Consider the following 21,744-nt stretch of genomic DNA (forward strand, 5'->3'; position numbering starts at 1 on the left):
CTTAATCTAAGAACTTTCTGAACTTTTTTGATATTTTAATAACTATACATTGATATAATTTGTTTCCTTAATAATCCTATGTATTTTATTTTATGCACTTAAAAACATGATTCTGATGCAGAGTGTACGTGTAAGATGTGTTTATGTATAAGGATTGTCTAAATACAGTTTGCAGGAAGTTTTACACAGAGATATAGACGATATAGATATAGATGTAGGTCTATAGATATGAAATCTTGCCCACTCCTCTCCAAAGGAAGCTTTGATTCCTGCCTGGGTGGAAGCAAGGGAAGGGATCATGAGGCTGGCTGTTCTGTTCACCTCTGAGAGGCGAGATACTGGAAAAAAATAATATCTGTCTCCCCTTCCTCTAAATATTGCTGGTTTAAAGGCATGATTTAAAAAATATCCAAGCCACTTTTCTGGTCATTATCCTTTTAAGAGATTACTTAGCTAATTTTATATCCTTAGACTTAATTCCTTCCCGTAAAATATTAGTTGCATGAAAGATCCTCACTAACAGTGAAAAACTAGTAAACTCATTTATGCAACTTGATAGAAAACAGAACTGAGATGTTGTATAGACTAGAACATATCAGAAAATGTACAGAATGAATGAACTAGATACCTCAGCCAAGAGGTGGGCCCCAATATCACCCAAGGGGAAATTCCCCAAAATCTCTCTGGAGGTAATCTGGAAATCAAGGACATGTTGAGACACAGCCTCTTTTATACATCTGCCACTTCCCAAAGTCTTTTTTTTTCCTCCTGCTCTCCCAAACAGAGTCTGGAGCCATGTATATTTTTTCTTGACTCGGGACGAGACGAACACCTCTCCCTTCCAAAGCTCTCCCCATCAGGCAGCACTGAGTTATCCTTCCTTCCACCAACCAGAATCCTGCATAAGCAGCAACACACAAAATGCCTCAGACTTGAAGCCTAGGTTACACTGAGTAGGGGTCAAAGGCTTCACCAGAATGCCAAAGAGGTCAATAACAACGACCAAAAAAAACCAGGTTAAGAACCTCTGATCTACTTCATCTGTTCTTCCCCAACACCTCCAGACAAGAATACAGATAACTCATTCTCCAAAAAGGGGAAAGCAACAAAGAGACCAGAGGGTGTCAGCCTGGAGATGGGTGGGAGTATTCTTCCACTCAGAGCTGACAAATCCATTCATCTTTACATTTCTTAGAGATGGCCAATAAAAGATCTGGTTGATAATTGACTGTTTATATCGTTTTTTCCAGACTAAATTTACTGGATCTCAAAATATCTTCTTTTCCCAATTAAAATCGCACTCCTTGAAATATCATCTGAGACACTCTGTATCTTTTTACCTTTAAAAAAAATGAGTCACATCAGCAATACTAACAAACAACTTCAGTAGTATTCTGACTCAAAGGGGGTCCTCTCCCTCCCCCCATCCTAAGTCTATGTGTTATCCGTCTTTACTTGTAAAATTTATGCAAGGCTGGAGAAACATTTGATGGCTGCTAAGATCGATCATCTGCTGTTGTCATTTGGTGGTCACCTATGCTTTGTTTCCTAACACCAATCTTCGAGAGGGGAAAAAGTAAGTAGAGGAAGAGGTGTGAAAGAAAACCACATCCTCCTTTTATTTTTTCAGTATATATTAGAGAGCATCAGTGCTCAAAAAGACTCCCAGGAGTAGGTGGGTGCAAGCAAAAATGGACGTGCCTTCGACTTCCCTCGTCTCTTTGCTCTCTGGTGTCACATTCCTACTGCTAATTCCTGGAGGTAAGACTGTTTCTGCCCCTTTCTGTTCCAGTCCTTAAATGTGCAGGAGGAGACCTTGATAGTGTCTCTGCCAGAAACAAAGCTGAAGTTATCATAGCTTGCAGAACTTTTACATTTTTAGCACTCTTTCTTGACAACTAAAATGCATGCTTCTATTTTAGAAAGAAAATTTTTTCATCATTCTACCTGGAAAAAAAAAAGCTACTGAAGCCACTGGCATTATCTACTCAGATAAGCAAGAGAAATATAAAGGGGCATCATTGCCAGCTTTAAGCTTTAAATTTGCCAATAAGAACAATGCTGAAAACTAGTCAAGCCACAATCTCTAAGTGCTCTAGGCAATGTTCTGAGACTATTAAGTTGTAGAGAAGATGGCCGTTTGCAGTGGTAAAGGGAGATCCCTATATCCATCCATTCATTCATCAGCCCAGTCCCTGGCTCTATGTTACATGGGCCATATCGTATGACCAATAAAATGCATTGCACTTTATTTGGGGGATAGGGGAGGTATAATTTATTAACTGTAAAACTCTCATAAAGCTTATCCAGTAGGCATGAAGAGATATGTTGGAGAGCTGGCAATAGGCTTCTGATAGTCTGAAATTGAACAACCAAAGGTACAGGGTTAATTACATGTACCTGTAAAGAGAGCTGTGTATACAGAGGTTGTGCTGGTCAATGTTTGACAATCTCTCCAAAAAAAAAATAAAATGGATCCGCAGCATACTTTTAGGTTTAGTCTGAATTTTTAACATTTTCTCCATTGCTTATTAAGTCTAAACAATCAACCAAAAAAACCTAAATCGAGCCTTGATTGATAGACCTTGCAGATTTCCAGGGTATAAATTCTCACTGGAAATTTAACAAGCTGCCTTATCAATTGGTTCAAGCTGATTCTAATGGACCCTTACCTGTATGTATCACCTTCTCCATACTCATGGGCAAGTATCTTCAAACAATTCCAGATTATCATCCAAAAATGGTATTTTACAAGAGCAAGACTACCTGTGTAGCATTGCATCTCCTCTCCTAAGAGGTGAAAGCCGTGGTCCGGTGCCATGGCTGAATCAAGGCTTTCCCACTCTGGACTAGAATTGAAAAATCCAAACCTAATCCTATGTCCTTCCTAGCATGACTACAACTGGAAGGGCAAATCAGAAAGAGCATTATGATGGAAAGAGGAAGACAGCAGTCATTGCTAATAGCCCTCAGGAGCACAGGAGTCTTTCACTTCCACTCTAAGGCTGCTTAGAAAGGTGATCAAAATAGGAAGAGCCAAACCTCTGGGGTGGTTTTTATTTTAAGTTGGAATATTACAGTGCAATTGCAGAGGTATTTTTCTTGGAAAGATCTAGGCAAGATCTCATCACAGCACAGCAACTGAGCTACAGGGATGTGAAGGTCTTGGGGGGGCTCTCCTGACTTGACTGCTTTCAACTCTGTTTTGCACACCCTTGGGAAAACACTCTTGTGTTTTGGGAGTTTGGGAAGAGGGTTTAAGTAATGATTTCTCTGGGGCAGTTAGGTGGTGCAGTAGATAGAGTGCCAGGCCTAGAGGCAGAAAGACTCATCTTCCTGAGTTCAAATCTGGCCTCAGACACTTAACTAGCTGTGTGACCCTAGGTGAGTCACTTAACCCTGTTTGCCTCAGTTTCCTCAACTATAAAATGAGCTAGAGAAGGAAACGGCAAACCGCTCCAATGTCTTTGCCAAGAAAACCCGAACGGGGTCACAAAAAAAGTTGGACACAACTGAAACAGCTGAACAACAACAGTTTCTCTGTACTATGTAAATTTGTACAGGTATAAAATCAAGATTGTAGGCTCCTTAAGAATAGGCATTGTTTCATTCCATGTATTTATAACCCTGGCACCTAGCACGGTTGTGGCACACAAACTTTTGTTGAGTGCTTAGTACGATGGATAGAATACTGGACTTAGAGTCGGGAAACCCTGGGGTTCATATCCCACATCAGACATACTAGTTGTTTGACCCTGGGCAAGTCACTTAACTTCTGATTGCCTGACAAAATGGATCCACTATGTCCACTGGAGAAGGAAATGGCAAACCACTCCAGTATCTTTGCCAAGAAAACCCCAAGTGGGGTCACAAAGAGTGGGATACAACTGAAACAACTGAACAACAACAATGAAAAATTACAAGATGCAAAACATTATAGCCAAAGGAAATCACACGACAGGCCAAAGACTTGGAGGCAAAGTTGTGGCCAAAGGGCCGCTTGTGTTCATTGCATTAAGGGACCTTGCCAGGGCCTGTGGGCAGTTAGGAGCTCTGTTCCTCAACACTAGCCTGTACTCTAGGATCATACTCAGGGATCCTCTGAGGGCCAAAACGCTCCCTATAAATACCATTCATGCTCCTCAAAGAACTACAGACTTGTTTTGGCCCTGTCTTATCTATTTGCCCTCCAGTTCTCCAGTACTCTCCAGTAGAAGCCTAGTGATTTGTCAGCTTCAACCTGAATCCTATTCTGTTATACCATTCCCTTCCACAAAGACCATCAAAATCAACATGGTCTTTGCGGGTGACATGGAGGTGGGCCCTCCCTTACAGAGAGAAATGCTTACAAGTAGCATTTCCAAGAAGAATGAAAAAACAGTTCTTTTCCATGCAGCCCCTCCAGGAAACATTGGTTACTAATTGAATTACTCCTTTTTTTTCAAACAGACTCCTGTGTAGATATAATTGGAGGCAATGAAGTACATCCTCATTCAAGACCCTACATGGCCTTACTCCTTGAGGGAAAACATTTATGTGGAGGAGTTCTGATCAAAGAAGACTGGGTGATAACTGCAGCTCATTGTGTTACGACGTAAGTCAGCATTTTGCCTCCTTCAAAAAATTTTTTAATTAATTTTGCTGAGCCACCCCAATTCTCCACGCAGATTAATGGGGACATAAAGCAATGGAGTAGAAAGAGCAGAGAGACAGGTTTTGACTCATAGAAGGATAAGCTTACTAACAAGTGAACCCAGTATTGAATAAGTTGCTATCATAGCTCTTGCTAATAGGTTCAGAATGTGAACTGGGACTTTTGAGAAGATAGTATTATGTAAAATAATGTGTGTCTTTAGAATGTTGCAATTTGTAAATTTGAATAATTGAGTGTTTTTTTTCCTTGGGGGGTAGGATTGAAGGGAGAGGGTGAGAGAGCCTAGTTCTCCAAAGAAAATAAAGAATCCCAGGTTTTTTAAAAAAAAACTTTTAATATAAAATCTCTTTTTTTGGTTGTTTTAAGTCCTACAAGCTCATTGCCTAACTTCCATGTACAAGAATACCCAGTCTGGTTTCCTCTAACCCCCGATGTTTTCCACATACCTATCCACTGTATCTACTTGGTTTTTCTGGGGAAGTCCAAACCTGGGGCCTTGAATTTCCCAATTAGATCTGTTTCCTTTGCTGTCAGGAACCCAGAACAACCTGTGAATGGACAAGCCTGCCTTACCCAAGGACAAAAAATAGCAGGCCTCCCTGGTCCATATGGGAATAGAACCCTCTCCTCCAAGCCCATTTGCTGAACACTCCTCTGATGGAGACTGGTAACCTCAATGCCCCACACCTGCATAACAGGTGAAATTAGCAAGAGCTTGAGAGAAGAGAGACCCTGGTCTTCTGCCTTCCAGTTCAACGAAAGAAGAGACATGTTCCAGACTCTATTCAAGTCCTTGAACACAACTGAGGTGCTGGGCTCCTCTGCACCTCAGCTGCTTCTCAGTCTTTCTTTCCCTTTAGGGAACTGAAGAATGTCTGGAATGGGAAATCATCAGGCTCTCTCTTCTCCCAAGCTCTTATCAGCTGTCTTCCCTATCCTCCATGAAGGCATGGAGCACTGAAGTAATTAATCTCCACCAAAGAGGAGTCCTATTCAAATGGGCTTGGAAGCCAGGGTTATAGTCTCTGCAAAATCTGACCTAAATTAGTAAGGAGCAGAGAATGCTACACAGCTCAATAGCAGGGTAACCATTCATTCTTTTCTCTTAGGGCAGCTAGGTGCTGCGGTGATTAGAGATCTGGGGTCAGGAAGACCTGAGTTCAAATCCAGCCTCAGATACTTCCTAGCTGTGTGACCCAGGGCGAGTCACTTAACCCTGTTTGCCTCAGTTTCCTCATCTGTAAAATGAGATGGAGAAGGAAATGACAAACCACTCCTTTAAAATAGAGCACTGAAGGTTTTCAAAGCACACGTATTGCCTCATTTGATTCTCACAAAAATCCTGTGAGGTAGGTGCTATTATTACCCATTTTATAGACGAGGAAACAGACAGAGAAGTGACTTGCCCAGGGTCATACAGATAAGCGTGAGAATGTCTCCTCTTCCTGATTCACAGTGCAGCAGCTATCCACTGTACCACCTAGCTGCCTCTCCTTGTAGAGAGAGTCGTTGTGTTGTGTCTGACTCGTCATGACCCCATTTGGAGTTTCCTTGGCAAAGATAGTGGAATAGTTTGCCATTTCCTTCTCCAGCTCATTTTATAGGTGAGGAAACTGAGGCAAACAGGGTTAAGTGACTTGCCCAGGGTTACACAGCTAGTAAGTGTCTGAGGCTGGATTTCAACTCAGGAAGATGAGTCTTCATGACTCCAGACTGACATTCTATCCACTTTGCCACCTAGCTACCCTTAATATATTGTATTAGTACTAGGTAGATACATACTACTATAACTACTACCAAGAAGATGAACTTGTATACCAATACCTTATTCAATTACCAAAAAAACCCAGTTCTTTTAGTCACTTGTGCAATGTCCAGAGAACGTTAATTAAATATTGCTTATCTTAGGACCATTTCTATCTGAACTCTATCCCCCCAAAAAAAGATGAAAATGAGATGAAAAACCATAATGCCTTAGATATATAGAGCATTTTAGAGTTTTCCCAAGTATTTCCATATCCTTATGATCTACAGCAGATATAATATTTCAGGAATATCCATCTTTACACACAGATGACATAGCTAGGTACATAAAGTGGCATAGGCAGCAACTATTTGGAATTACCTGATACTAACGGCATCTTATCTGGTTCAGAAAAAGAACCAAGGTCATTCTTGGAGCTCACTCAAAAAGCAAGAAAGAGGCAGAACAACAGATTATGACTATTAAGAAAGAGTTTCCCTATCCATGCTATGACCGAATCACACATGAAGGTGATCTGAAACTTCTTCAGGTACGCAATTTCCAATTTCTTCTTCTTTTACATATAGAACTGCTATGAATTAGTCAACATATAAGGTGTTGGCCTTATAACTGTAGGGAGTTGATCAAAGGTGTTTCCTGATCAGCATGATGAATTTATAAGGTGATGCACCTTTGGAAAGGATTTTTGAAATATCTCCTGATTCAAGGAACCCCCAAGGGATCATTGGATAGATTCCACAGCGTCTGTGAACTTGGATAGGGAAAATATAGATCTTTGCTTCTATATAATTGGTTTTCTTTGTAACCCTATTTTATTTTGTGCATTGAAGAACATGAAACAGAAAAGAGTTGCATAAGCTTTATCAGACTTCCAAAGAGATACACAACACAAAAAAAAAGTTAAGAACGCCTGCCATAAAGTACCCATTGATGCTATCTTGAGAGGACAAGATTCTCCTACTTATATCTCAGTGAGTGGGGCTGTCCCCAACATGAATTGGTTGGTTTGGAGCTACCCTTTGGCACATTTTGGTCCACAGATTTCATGGACAGGGGCTGCCCCAAGATGAACCGATTGACTCCCAGAGTTATAGGACAAACTTTTCAGAAGCTCCATAGCATTAGAGGGGAGATAATATATACAGTCTGTTAAAAGGAGCTTTCATCAAGAACTTGGGCCCTTTTCCTTTTTCTACTAGAGACATCCTAGGAATGCAGAAGGTGTAAGGGATGAGGAAAGTGGGGAGGAGGGACAATCCTTCCTCAGGAGCATAAAAATAGTTGCCTTGGGGCAAAAGCACAGGTCATAAGCAGACATGCCCACAGAGGTAGCTAGGTGGCCAGTGGATAGAATGCTGGGTCTGGAGCCAGGAAAACCTGAGTTCAAGTATGGCCTCCGACACTAGCTATATGACCCTGGGCAAGTCGCTTAGCCTCAGTCTGTTTCAGTTTCCTCATGTGTAAAATGGGGATAATAATAGGCCCTACCTCCCAGGGTTGTTTTGAGGATCCAATGAAATAGTATTGGTAAAAGTGTTTAGCACAGTGCCTGGCACGTATTGTGTACTTAATAAATGCTTATTTTTCCTTCCTTCCAGTGGGGGGAATGGTAATTAAAAGATTTCCTTGATGAATTCCCTGGATATCAGAGGGTCACATATTTAAAGCCAGAAGAGACTTTGGAGATTCATAGAGTTACAATAGGGAAGGACCTTGGACATCCGACTCCCTTATTCTACAGATGAGGAGGTGGTCACTCAGAGGTTAATTGGCATGTAGCTTACAAGTGTCAGAAGCGGGTTTGGAACCCAGATCTTCCTGACTTCAAACCCAGAGCCCTATTTACTATGCCATGCCCCCTCACACTGCCTTTCACTGGTTTCATGGATTTTCATTAAAGCCAGCAGATCTACCAACTCCATAAACTGCCTTAGGGTTTTCATGTATCTTTTTTTTTTTGCAAGACAACTTTTGATTTTCAGGGGCCCATTATAATTAAATTGCTCCTCCTACTTTCTACCTTGGACCTATAACAACCCCTAAGGGTTAGGACTTGGTAAATACACCATCAGAACTCTTGACCTTGGGAGGCTACAATAATGTAGTGCAAAAGCCAAATTTTGCTTCCCCCACTTCAGGACTCAGGCCTCTCCCATTCTCCCAGCCCCAGGCCTCAAGTACTTGATCCTTGGTCCTGGAATTTTTGATATTATTCCAGAAGTCTGGTGTTTGAGAACACTTCCCATTCCCCTCACCCACCCCCAACATTGGCCAGGTTGCTCCTCTCTCTTTGGCTAACACCTCTCCGACCACAGGCTTCTGCCGTTGCTTTCCGTGACTGCCGCAGCTGGAGTGGAAGGGGATATGGGGGTGTGGGGGTGTGGGGCACAGTGTTGGGAAGGATGTGAAAAGCGAGGTTTCGTACACATAGAGATGCATTCCTGGCTGTCTGATCTCTGCTGTGCGCTCAGCTCTCTCTGGATCTCTCCACTTTGCATATATTTTATTAGCAACAAAGACGGGCATCATTTCACCATTCTGTTTACATTTGTTATCCAACAGCTGAATGGGAAAGCAAAGATTACAAAGGCTGTAAAGTTACTGAATCTGCCCAAAAGTGGAAAAGACGTCAAACACGGTACCACGTGCCAAGTTGCAGGATGGGGAAAAACAGTCAACAGAGCCGACAAGCTTCCAGACACTCTGAGAGAAGTCAACATCACTGTTATCGACAGAAAAATCTGCAACGATAAAGATCATTACAACCTTAAGCCTTTTATTGGACCGAACATGATTTGTGCTGGAAATATAAACGGTGGGAAAGACTCGTGCGATGTAAGTAAAAGAACAAGTTGGAGTCGGCAGTTCCTGTTAGGTAAACAGAGTCAGGGATAGAATGAATGATTATCTTTCTAAATGAAGGAGATTCTCGTGGGTGAGGCCTGGAAGAGTCTGAGGAGGGGAAATAGAAGCGGGGAGATCAATGTGGGTGTCTGGCCACTAGAGACGGCTGTAGTCCATGAACTGGCCAGCACCGTGCAGCTTCCTTTTCTCAAATCCCACCCATATCCTTTAACATTCTATTCCTCATGCGTCCAAGTCACAAAGTGGCACTTTGAGGGGGCAGGACCTCACCCCCTATTCCCCAACACCTCTTCAACTCTCTCTGCCAACTTGGCAAAACATATGTCCTCTGTCCTAACTCTTAAAGCCGACTCTTCTCAGAAACACATACCAACAAGCACATAGAATCATAGATCCGGGAGGGAGCCCACGAGCCATCCAGCCCAGCCCCATCATTTTACTGATAAGGAAGCTAAAGATCGGGGAGGGTGTGAGATGCCCACGGTCACAGATAGCTCTTCCCACTATTCCATGCTGCCTCCACCCTTAATGGATAAAACCTATTGCGGTGAATTTTTGGTGCCATGACAAGGCTGCCAAGGAGATGTGTGTGATGGGCAGTTTCCCTACTCCTTGCTAGCCCTGCTTAACTATGCCTGAAAGTGGACGGATGGTTTGCATAAATGGTAACTTACTTCTGTTAGAGTGCTCAGCTAGGCCTTCAAGGATCCTGCCCATCGACCACCAGATTCCTCCGCAGGCAGTCATATTTTATCTCTAGTTCAGACCGATAATAATAGCTAGCATTTATATACAGCCTACTATGTGCCAGGTGCTAAAATAATAATAATAAATAGTATACATACATATGTGTGTGTATATATATATATATATAAAAATAATTTCTACTATGTGCCAGGTGCTAAAATAATAATAATAAATAGTATACATACATATGTGTGTGTATATATATATATATATAAATAACTTCTACTATGTGCCAGGTGCTATAATAATAATAATATTATATATACATATATATGTATGTATGTGTATACATATAAATATATATATAAATATAACTTATACTATGTGCCAGGTACTGTGCTAAGTGCTTTACAAATATTATCACATTTGATCCTCACAACCCTAGAAGGTAGGTGTTATCTCCATTTTACAGTTGAGGAAACTGAGGCAAGCGGAGGGTGACTTGGGCAAGGTCACATAGGTAATACCAGAGATGAGATTTGAACTGAGGCCCTCTGACTCCAGAGCACATCTTAGCGTGTCATTAGTTGCTAAGAATTTTCTAATCCAAATGAAAGCTAAGAGGAGATATCTGTTCTGAGATTTTTATTTGACCATTATTGGGTTTTGGGTTGGATTCCTGGTTTGGTTTAGCTTTGGATTTTTGTTTTTGTTTGTTTTGTGGGGGCAGTAATCCATGAAGAGGGGCAGTGAGGTGGCATATTGGATAGAGCTCCGGGCTTGGAGTAAGGAGGATAAGAGTTTAAATCCAGCTTCAGACACTAGGTGTGTGACCTTGGACAAGTCACTTAACCCTGTTTGCCTCAGTTTCTTCATCTGTAAAACAAGCTGGAGAAGGAAATGGCAAACCACTCCAGTATCTTTACCAAGAGAATCTCAAATGGAGTCACTAAGAGTCAGACTCAACTGAAATGGCAATCCAAAAAGAACTTAAACCAAGGTATCTTTTCTTGGACTTTGGTCCCAATGTCTCAAATATATTTGACTAATTTGCCCTTTGATGTAAAAACATTGTTCTTATTAAATTCACCATTTCCAGAAATTTTCTCTTTTCAAAAAGAAAAGATTCTGATTAATTTCAGATGATGAGAAAAAAAAAAACAGAAAAAAAAGATTTAGCTGCTGCTGTTAGCTAGGATTTTAGCTAATGCTTTCACTGATTCTGAAACTAAATAAAATTTGGGATTTTTCAAATATTATCTAACACAATAGTATTTAGTAAGCATTAATTCTCATTTGACCTAAGTATAAACTGAAGACAATCTTTTTTTAGTCTCTTAAACCTTTTTCCTATTTCAACTAACATTTATTGTTGATTTTCCTCCCACCCCACATCTTTTTTCCCCAGGGGGATTCCGGTGGCCCTTTGATATGCAAAGGCAGTTTTACAGGAGTCACTTCCTTTGGTCTTCCTGGAAAATGTGGTGTTCCCCAAGGACCTGGTGTCTACACTCTTCTTTCAGTAAAATATCTCAACTGGATAAAGAATACCATCAAGGGAGTGGCTTAGCCCACTTTGATTTTCCCTGTGATTCTCAATGCTATACTCAACATATATACCCCATATATATCTCAACAACATAATCCCTATGTTATACTCAACAATTGGGACCTAAGAAAAACAGTCATTTCTTTTCTAGAAACATAAGTAAATGTAAGCCAAGTCTCCACTGGCAAAGTAAAGCTAAAAATTGATAGTAATTTAGATAATTCAAATAAAAAAACTCAAAGGTTAAGTGAAAAGTGGGATTTTGCATGATTTATTCAGTTAACTGCCTTAATAACCTGACCGAAGATGATCTGCCCCCCATGTGAGAAATAGGTGAGGCATGGATGGCTCTGAAATCCTGTCTGCACAGCATTAGAACAACTCACATTTCCTTAGGTACAGCTCACAAAGCACTTTTTTCACAACCCTATGAGGAAGGTAGCATTTGCTTACACAGGACAATTTTGGGGTATCATTTAAACTAAAAGATTGGTTGTTCACAGGAAGTCTGATTGTCAGACTATTTATATTTACTTTGGCAAAGCTGTACCCCAACCCCAAATTCATCATCCTGATTCACCATAGCTTTTCTAGACAGAGGTTAGAGAAGGGAATAAGCATTTATATAGCACTGTGACAGGCAACATTTTAAGAATATTATCTCACTTGATCCTCGTGATACCATTGAAAAGGTAGGTGTTGTTATTATCAACATTTTACAGTTGAGGAAACAGAGATTAAGTGACTTGCCCAGGGTCACAAAGGCAGTAAGAGTCAAAGACCAGATTTGAACTAGGGTCCTCCTGATTCCAGGCCCAGTGCTCTATCCACTGCACCATCTAGCTCCCTTACTACCTTGCAACTACAGAACTTAGATTTAGAAGCACCAGTGACAGCATCTTTGTGGCATTAAACTAATATCTATTAAACTGAGAGGCCCATACATCATATTTCTCAGTCTAATTCACCTGATTCTGGTGCTAAACTTTAATATCAACCTTGTTTGTCTCAAAACCAGACTGGAATACACAATATATGGCCTCGGCAAGAGGAAGCATGGTGTAATGGAAACAGTGTTGGGTTTAGCCTCCTGGTCACCTAAAACAACCAGGCTGTTGGCACCCAACCTCCTGAGCCTCCCTCAGGTTTCTGAATACAGACTACCAGTATGACCAGCACCAGCTCAAGAATGTGCTGATATCAACTAGCTCTCCAGGAAGGAAAAATGTATGTCAGACTCTCTTTCAAATTTAATCTACAGTATTAACATATTCACCTCTTTCTCAAGACTAGACAATCAAGCCTCAATGTGCAGTTTGCATATTTCCAAGGTGTAAATAATTGTTCATGGCTCTCCTGAGCTGGCTCCACTGGCTTTGTCCTTAAGGAATGGGCTTTCCCTCCTCTGAATACCCTTTCTTTGCCATGGTTAACTAAGTAAACTCCTTTTGCTAACTATTAAAAGGACTGCAAGTGTCTCATTCCATTCCAGTTTTGACCAGGAGATATTTACTAGCCTGGTCGATTACATTTTATTTTACAAAAATTCATAATTTATGATGGGTACGTAAGCCATTTTATCGCCATTACATGGTATCTTCCTCCTGTTCATGTCATATTTAAAATTTCATAAACATACAACTACAACAATTTTTTTTTTACAAATCATCTAGACTTTGATTTTCAATTCACTAAATGCTTTCTTAAATGCCTATCACATACAAGACACTGGGAAAACAATGACCAAAATGAAACAGTCCTTACCCTCAACAATTTCACATTCTACTGGGAAGATAAAATATGAACACAACTAATACAGAAACAAACAAAACTGAGGAGGAAGAGCTGGGGGATTAGGAACTGCTTCACAGAGGAGATTGCACCTGATCTGAGCCTTGGAAAATGAAAGGGTGGGGATGATGAGGGGCCGGAACGAAGGTAAGGATGTGGGAGATGGAGTCCTAAATTTGGGGAACTTGGCTTAAGCATACTATGTCAAGGGGGATAGGATGAAAAGTGAAAGTTAGGTGGGAGCCAGACTGTGGAGGGCCTTAAAATGCTAAGCTGAGGAGGTTGTATAGTTCATCCCAGAATCAATAAAGAGACACTAAAGCTTTTGAGGAAGGGAGTAACCGGCATCAAATCTTTGCCTAAGAAAGATTTGGATGTTGGGAATGAGTTCTAATTTTTGGAAGCCAGACTGGAATGAGAGAGCTCAGAAGCAAAAGACTTAATTGGAGGGTCAGAGGGTATTGTAGAAGTGTAGGGTAGTGGTCTTCAAAGTGAGGTGCCCTAAACCCAAAGGTGCACAAAATGATCCACTGGGTTATGGAGAAAGAAATTAGAACTTCTAGCTATATTATTATACACAAAAATTTATAGGGGTGGAGCCAAGGTGGCTGCTTGAAAACAGGAACTCATTTAAGCTCTCCCCCAAACCCCTCCTGACACCTGTAAAAATGGCTCTAAACAAATTCTAGAGCTACAGAACCCACAAAATAACAGAGGGAAACAAGTCTCCAGCCCAAGACAGCCTGGATGGTTGTTAGGAAGGGTCCTGAATCACTGAACTGTGGCAGGTATCGGACTCGTTAACCCACAAACACCAAAGACAACAGAGCAGGTCAGTGAGAAAACTGCTGGATCTGGGTGAGAGAAGTGTGCAGTCAGGTCCCAGCCCAGTGGGTGGTATAGGTGGTGTGGCTGCAGAAGCAGGAAGCTTCAGTGACTGTTTCCAGAGCTCCAGCATCAGCTGCTTCCTGATCCCCTGGCTCAGGTGGGAGGAATCAAGCAGCTGATCAGAGCAGGAGTGCAGGGAGTGCTTTGCTGGCAAAAAGGCAGGATTCTCTTGCTTTGCCCTGCTTGGATCTGAGGCATGGTCCTGGTTAGCAGTTCTTGAGGAAGGAGCGCTGGTGTGGCAGAGCTTGCAGTGACTATGGAGAGGGAATCCCCCTGGTAGTTACACAGCAGAAACGAGTGCTTGTACTCACAGACCAGAGCACAGCCCAGGAGAAGGGCATCATACCACCTCATAACACAAGTAGCTCTGAAAACAGCAGCATAAAACCCCTGAAGCTTGGGAGAAAGCACTCTCCACTCCAAAAGCAGAAAGCTCAAAAGTCAAATAATTGGCTGGGAAAATGAGCAAGCAGTGTAAAAGGACTCAGACTCAGACTACAGAATCTTTTTTGGAGACAAAGAAGATCAAAACATACAGCCAGAAGAAGTCAACAAAGTCAAAGATCTTACATCAAAAGCCTCCAAGAAAAATATGAATTGGTCCCAATCCATGGAAGAACTCAAAAAGGATCAAGACAAGTAGATGAAAAATTGGGAAGAGAAATGAGAGTGATGCAAGAAAACCATGAAAAACAAGTCAATGACTTCCTAAAGGAGACCCCAAAAAATGAAGAAAATAACACCTTAAAAAATATACTAACTCAAATGGCAAAAGAGCTCCAAAAAGCCAATGAGGAGGAGAATGCCTTAAAAGGCAGAGTTAGCCAAACAGAAAAGGAGGTCCAAAAGACCACTTAAGAAAATACCACTTTAAAAATTAGATTGGAACAAGTGGAAGCTGGTGACTATATAAGAAATCAAGAAATTATAAAACAGAACCCAAAAAATGAAAAAATGGAAGACAATGTAAAACATGTCACTGGAAAAGACACTGACCTGGAGAATAGATCCAGGAGAGATAATTTAAAAATTGTTGGACTACCTGAAAGCCATGATCAGAAGAAGAGCCTAGACATCGTCTTTCAAGAAATTATCGAGGAAAACTTCCCTGATATTCTAGAACCAGAGGGTAAAACAGAAACTGGAAGAATCCACTGATCACCTCTTGAAAAATATTCCAAAAAGAAAATTCCTAGGAATATTGTAGCCAAATTCCAGAGTTCCCAGATCAAGGGGAAAATATCACAAGCAGTCAGAAAGAAACAATTCGAGTATTGTGGAAACACAATCATGATAACACAAGACCTAGCAGCTTCTACATTAAGAGATCAAAGGGCTTGGAATATGATACTCCAGAGGTCAAAGGAGCTAGGATTAAAACCAAGAATCACCTACCCAGCAAAACTGAGTATAACGCTCCAGGGCAAAATATGGATTTTCAATAAAATAGAGGGCTTTCAAGCATTCTCGAAGAAAAGACTAGAGATGAATAGAAAATCTGACTTTCAAATACAAGAATCAAGAGAAGCATGAAAAGGTAAACAGGAAAGGGAAACCATGAGGAACTTACTCAAGCTGAACCATTTTGTTTACATTCCTACATGGAAAGATGATATTTGTAACTCATGAGACCTTTCTCAGTATTAGGGTAATTGAAGGGAATATACATATATATAGAGAGAGGGCAGAAGATGAGTTGAATATGAAGGGATGATATCTAAAAAAATAAAATAAAATTGGCTCAGATTCAATCTAGCTCAGTAGATAGAATCTGGCCCACTTGTGAAAACAGGCATCACAAAGGGTGGGATTTCTTAAGACAACCCATTATGGCAAACCCTTAATAAACTGTATTTTCCCTTGGCTGAGGCGGCTTGAGTCAAATTCTTTCCGCAGGACCTGGAGTATCAGTACTTTGGGGTGTCGAGCACCCCTCAACCCCAAAACCTCTTCATTTGGTTCCCTGACTGCTAATACTGCTAATCTCAAGTTCTTCTCCAGCCAAGACTGAAGGTATCTAACCCTCCCCCTCTCCCAATCCCCTTCCCGCTCTCCAAGCATTTTGGAGGTGCTTTTTGGGCCTGACCTCAGCAGATCCCAGTAGGTCAGACAGCTACGAGGCTGTCTTGCTGTACTCAGCCTGACACTCTCAGGTGGTTCTCAGTCCAGTGGCTATATTGGAGGCCATGGACCTAGGCACGGCTTCTGAAGCATGGAGGACATGGACAGATGCCCCATCCAGAAGCGTATGCCAGATTCTTTCAATTCTCTTCGCACTAGGGAATTGGGAAACTCCAGCAGGCTTGAGTCGAATTCCTTTGGCGGGACCCAGCATGTTGGTATTTTGGGGTGTCGAGCACCCCTCAACCCCAAAACCTCTTCAATCCAAATTGTTCATTCTCTAGTAGATGCTGCATTTTGGCAAGGGGCAAGGGAGAAGACACTAGCAACCAGCCTTCAGCTCTACCTTTTCCATATCAAGTTCTAAATGGAGGTCTCAAGTTCTTCACTTTCCTTGGAATGCATTGACTTAATCTCATCAGTTGTCAGAGAGAATCATGAAACTTTTGAACTGAAAAGGACCTCTGCCAGAAAGGCATATTTACGAATAACATATCTGAAAAATGGGAAACCAGTCTTTTCCTTGAAGACCTCCAAGAATAGGGAACTCTCAAGACAGCCCATTGAATAATTCTAATTACTCAGAAGATTTTTTCTTCAAAATATCAAGTTTAAATTTACTCCTTTGACATCTGTACCCATTGCTCCTTGCTCTGTCCTCTAAGCACAAAATATATGAGTCCAATCTCTCCTCTATTTAACAGCTCTTCAAAAACTTGAATATAACAATCATATCCATCCTGAGTCTTCTCTGGGCTAAGTATCCCTAAAACATATGGCAAGACTCAAGACCCTTTAGTATCCCACTTACCATCCTCTGGCTTTTTCCAGCATATCAACAGCTTTTTGAAGCTATAGTTCTCAGAACCAAATATAACATGCTAAATACAGTCTTAACAGGAAAGCACAGGGAGAGCTTAACTTTTTTTTCCTGGTGCCCATGTCTTTCTCACTGCAGCCTAATATCTCTTTAAATTTTTGGAAGGCCACTTCATACTGTTGATTCCTAATAAATTTGAATTCAGTAAATCTACCAGATCTTTCCCCTAAATTGTTGACTAACCATACTTCTTTCATCTGATAGACATGTAAAATTGTAACTTGTTTTTAAATTTCAAGTGCAAGACAATATGGATCCCTATTAAATTTCACCTTCTTGGTCTAAGCTCAAAAAAAATAAAATAAAATAAAATTAAGGGATGAGAGAGGAATATATGGGGAGGAGAAAGAGAGATAGAATGGGGTAAATTATCTCACACAAAAGTGGCAAGAAAAAGCAATTATAATGGAAGGGAAGGGGGGGCAGGTGAAAGGAAAGAGTGAATCTTGCTCTCATTGGATTTGACTTAAGGAGGGAATAACATATACACTCAATTGGGTATCTTACCCTACAGGAAAGTAGGGGGGAAGAGGATAAGAGGGGGGGATGATAGAAGGGAGGGCAGATTGGGGGAGGAAATAGTCAAAAGCAAACACTTTTGAAAAGGGACAGAGTCAAGGGAGAAAACAGAATAAAGGGGGACAGGATAGGATGAAGGGAAATACAGGTAGTCTTTCACAACATGACAATTATGGAAGTGTTTCACATAACAATACATGTGTGGCCTATGTTGAATTGCTTGCCTTCTGAAGGAGGGTGGGTGGGGAGGGAAGAAGGGAGAGAATTTGGAACTCAAAGTTCTAAAAACAAATGTTCAAAAAAAAAGCTGTTTTACATGCAACTGGGAAATAAAGCAATGGGGTATAAAAATCTATCTTGCACTATGAGAAAGAGCAAAGGGGATAAGGTTGGGGGGGAGGTGGGGTGACAGAAAGGAGGGCTAACTGGGGAAAGGGGCAATCAGAATATATGCCATCTTGGGGTGGAAAGCAGGGTACAAATGGGGAGAAAATTTGTAACTCAAAATCTTGTGGAAATCAATGAAAATATTAAATAATAAAAAATAAATTTCTAAAATGTATATATAGATAAAACATTACTTATACAGAAATACTACTTACATATAAACTTAGAATTAAGCTGTGTAAATATTTAATAGATACATTAGCACATTCACTTGGTGTGTATGTCAGACAGTCTCATTGTCATACACCACCTGCTTCCTAAGGGAAGAGCAGGAGTTCTAAATAATGGAAAGGTTGACAGTGGTACCCTCCCTTGTTTTTTGCTATTAGCACATTGCAACATATTGCAGTCTACATGTACCAGGTTAAGTGGATTTAGGGACTACATTACCTAGCTTTAACTAATTCTCACAAAGTGAACAAGTGGCTTTGGAAAAATTCCTGCAAACAAACCACAGGGTAAAGATGAAACACTTTCGCAAGCACAATCAAACAATAAAATGACAGACATTTCTACTCCTAGTAGGAATTTTCTATCAGCCATATTTTGTGGATATAAAGACAATGTTTATCTAATCAGATCTGCCAAAAAAATTAACAAAAAAATTCAAAATCATCAAGAATTTTATTTTGAATACAGATTTACATCTACCATCATTAATGATGACCCCTACCTTCACTACATTGTCCCATTTGGTATCAGCCATCAAAATTAGGAAGAATTTTTAAAAACTAAACTTACGTTAGCAAAAAAGATCTGCCACCTATAAAAGCTTTCATAGCTACATACTTAAATTTGGAAACAAAATTTTCTAAACTGTATCAAATTCAAATGAAGACTTTCATTGGGTTTTGAACTCATTTTTTTAAGTATAAAAAAGTAACACCATCTGATTGGTTTGCAAGAACCACCGATTAGCATAAAAAGAGAAATTTGCTATAAAAATTTCAACAAAAACCTCTGCCTAATTAGTGAACTGGAGTTGAAAGATAAACATCAAGAGCTAGGATATACATCTAATGACGTACTTCTTTCACTTGGATCCATGTAATTTTTCCAAGACATCTTTTTTAGCTATGACAACTATAAAAACCAAGAATGGAAACAAACTAAACTTAAAAATAGACATACAAATCATTTGGTTTAACAAAGTGTTAAGCCAAGATTTTCAAAAACATGGACGCACATTCAATCATATCCCATTGAAATATCATTATTAATAATTCATTAAAAATTAGATTAGAGCAAAAAAGTTTTATATTACTAGTAACACTTTTAAATTGTTTTTAATATTATTTCACCTTTATTTCACATTTTTTGCATTCCTGTTTTTGCCCATGTGAATATAGCATGTCCCAAAACTCTTAGAACAGTTTTGCATTCTAATAGCTGACATTATATGTATATAATTAATTAAAAAGTGATTAAAAATAAAAGGACAAACGTTCAAAATGTTTGGGTCTTTCTCTTTGTCTTTGGGATTATTGATTTTTTTGCTTATGGGGTGTGATCGGAAAACTTTATAGGCCACTGTTCTAGGGAGAGGGGGCTAAATGAGGGTGGTGGTCAAGTAACTGGAAGAAAAGGGAAGTGACATTGGGCAACTGATTGGATATATGGATGGCAGATGAATGGCAGAGATGGGAAAGCCATTGAGGACTCAGCAGTCACAATCTGGGCAAGTGGAAGAATGGTAGGTAATCCACTCAACAGAAATAGAGAAGTGTGGAGGAGGGGCAGGTATAGTGAGAGAAGGAAAAGAGCCCCATTTGGGGCAGCACTGAGTTTGAAGTGCTTATAAGACTTGCAGGAGGAAATGTCCAGCAAGGAGTCAACATTGTATGAAGACAGCATCAGGGATGTTATTAGGGCTGGATTTATGGATTTGGGAGTCATTGATGTAGATGGGTTTTTTCCTTTGCCTCAGGCTTCTCTCTCACACACACACACACACACACACACACACACACACACACACCAGCAGAGGAGTATGTATATGATTTTGTAAGTATCAATCCTTGGTTATAAGTTATTGGTTCAAGTTACGTGTGTCATGTGAGAAAAGTATAAAATCATGCTCTCAGTAGAACCACATTATGTCATGTGATTTCTAAGAAGCTTGTAAACCATGTAGTCATGAGAAGGTGGTTTTGGGGTTGATAGATTCATTCTAGCTTCTATAATGTTATCAGTTCAATAATCATTCACAGCTCACTTCATCCATCTGAGATGAAATCAACCAACTACCATTTATTAAGCACCTACTAAGTTCCAGGAACAGTACTAGGAGCTGGGGACTCCAAGACAATGCATGCAACAATCCCTATTCCCAAGGATCTTATACTCTAATATATAGAAAACAACTATAAAAAGGGATAAATACAAATTGTCATTAAATAAAGGTAGTTTAGGAGGAAGGGTACTGGCAACTGGGGAGATCAGGAAAGCCTCCTTGTAGAAGATAGTGCTGAAGCTGCACCCTGAAGGAAGAAGAGGATGCTAGAAAGTAGAAGGAAGTGGAGATGAGGAGGGAGTGTACTCCAGAGAAGAGGGACAGCTGGTGAAGAGGCACAGAGATAGGAGATGGGACACTGAGTACGAGGAATACCAAGGGGGCCATTACAGCTAGATTACAAAATATGTCATTCTGGAGATATAAGAAAGGGACAATTTTTGAAGAGCTTTAAATGCCCAATGAAGGTATTTATAGTATTTCATAAAGATAATAGGGAGTGGATAGTAGGCACAATTCAGGGTGGGGAGGTCAGTAAAGCATGAATCATGACGGACAAGCAAACAAGAGATATGAGTGAAACAGTGTAGAGTTGAACTGGGTCACTAAGGGGTTCAGACTGGGAAGGAAGAACAGGGTCAGAGCAAGGGCAACAACATGGAAAAGTACTGTAGGGCAGATGGACTGGCGATCCATCCACTGTAAGTACAAAGAATAAGGTAAAGATGAAATAATAGGAAGTTGTGATCAGATGAAGAAATTTCAGAATTCTTAATTATGAAAGTGGTATAGGTGGTGCAGTGGATAGAAAGCCACGCCTGAAGTCAGGAAGACTTGAGTTCAAATCTAGCTTCAGACGCTAACTAGCTGTGTGACCCTGGGCAAGTCACTTGACCCTGTTTGCCTCAGCCTCCTCATCTGTAAAACGAGCTGGAGAAGGAAATGGTAAACCGCTCCAGTATGTCACAAAGGGTCAGACACAACTGAAGAGCAACAGGGTGACAGATTCAACGCAGGAAATGACAGAGAGAGAGAAATAAAAAATGACTCCAAGATGTCAAGTTTTGGCAACTAGCCAAATGATGATACCATGGGCAGAAATGAGAAGGCTGGAATCCAGAGAAGATTTCAGGTTGGGAAAGGTCATGCCATCCGTTTCAGACGTGCTACATTTGAGATGGCTGAACAAGAAAGTGTTCAGTTCATAAAAAAGAAAAGCCGGGCAGAGCACGGGGGGAAGTAAGGCTGAGTACCAAACGGAGGGGATCACTGAAGCCATGAGAAGGGAAATCCCTGCACATCTCGCCACTCTGCTCCGAAGCTCACGGAGCTCGTTCTGCCTGCA

General features: G+C 40.6%; 1 protein-coding gene across 1 annotated transcript; it reads left to right on the top strand.

Annotated features, from left to right (window-relative positions):
* Positions 1-1,644: 1,644 nt before the first annotated feature.
* GZMA (granzyme A) lies at positions 1,645-11,831 on the top strand. The gene is made up of 5 exons (XM_036769477.1): positions 1,645-1,761; positions 4,450-4,594; positions 6,810-6,948; positions 8,982-9,254; positions 11,380-11,831. The coding sequence occupies exons 1-5, from the start codon at positions 1,692-1,694 to the stop codon at positions 11,539-11,541; spliced, it is 789 nt and encodes a 262-aa protein (XP_036625372.1). The 5' UTR covers positions 1,645-1,691; the 3' UTR covers positions 11,542-11,831.
* The last annotated feature ends 9,913 nt before the right edge of the window (positions 11,832-21,744 follow it).

The sequence above is a fragment of the Trichosurus vulpecula genome, chromosome 1 (genome assembly GCF_011100635.1).
Source record: "Trichosurus vulpecula isolate mTriVul1 chromosome 1, mTriVul1.pri, whole genome shotgun sequence".
NCBI classification, from domain to species: domain Eukaryota; kingdom Metazoa; phylum Chordata; class Mammalia; order Diprotodontia; family Phalangeridae; genus Trichosurus; species Trichosurus vulpecula.

Coding starts and splice junctions, on each gene's coding strand:
- GZMA (XM_036769477.1), top strand. CDS start 1,692: ATGGACGTGCCTTCGACTTCCCTCGTCTCTTTGCTCTCTGGTGTCACA. Junction 6,949..8,981: donor GTGATCTGAAACTTCTTCAG/GTACGCAATTTC, acceptor GTTATCCAACAG/CTGAATGGGAAAGCAAAGAT. Junction 9,255..11,379: donor GTGGGAAAGACTCGTGCGAT/GTAAGTAAAAGA, acceptor TTTTTTCCCCAG/GGGGATTCCGGTGGCCCTTT.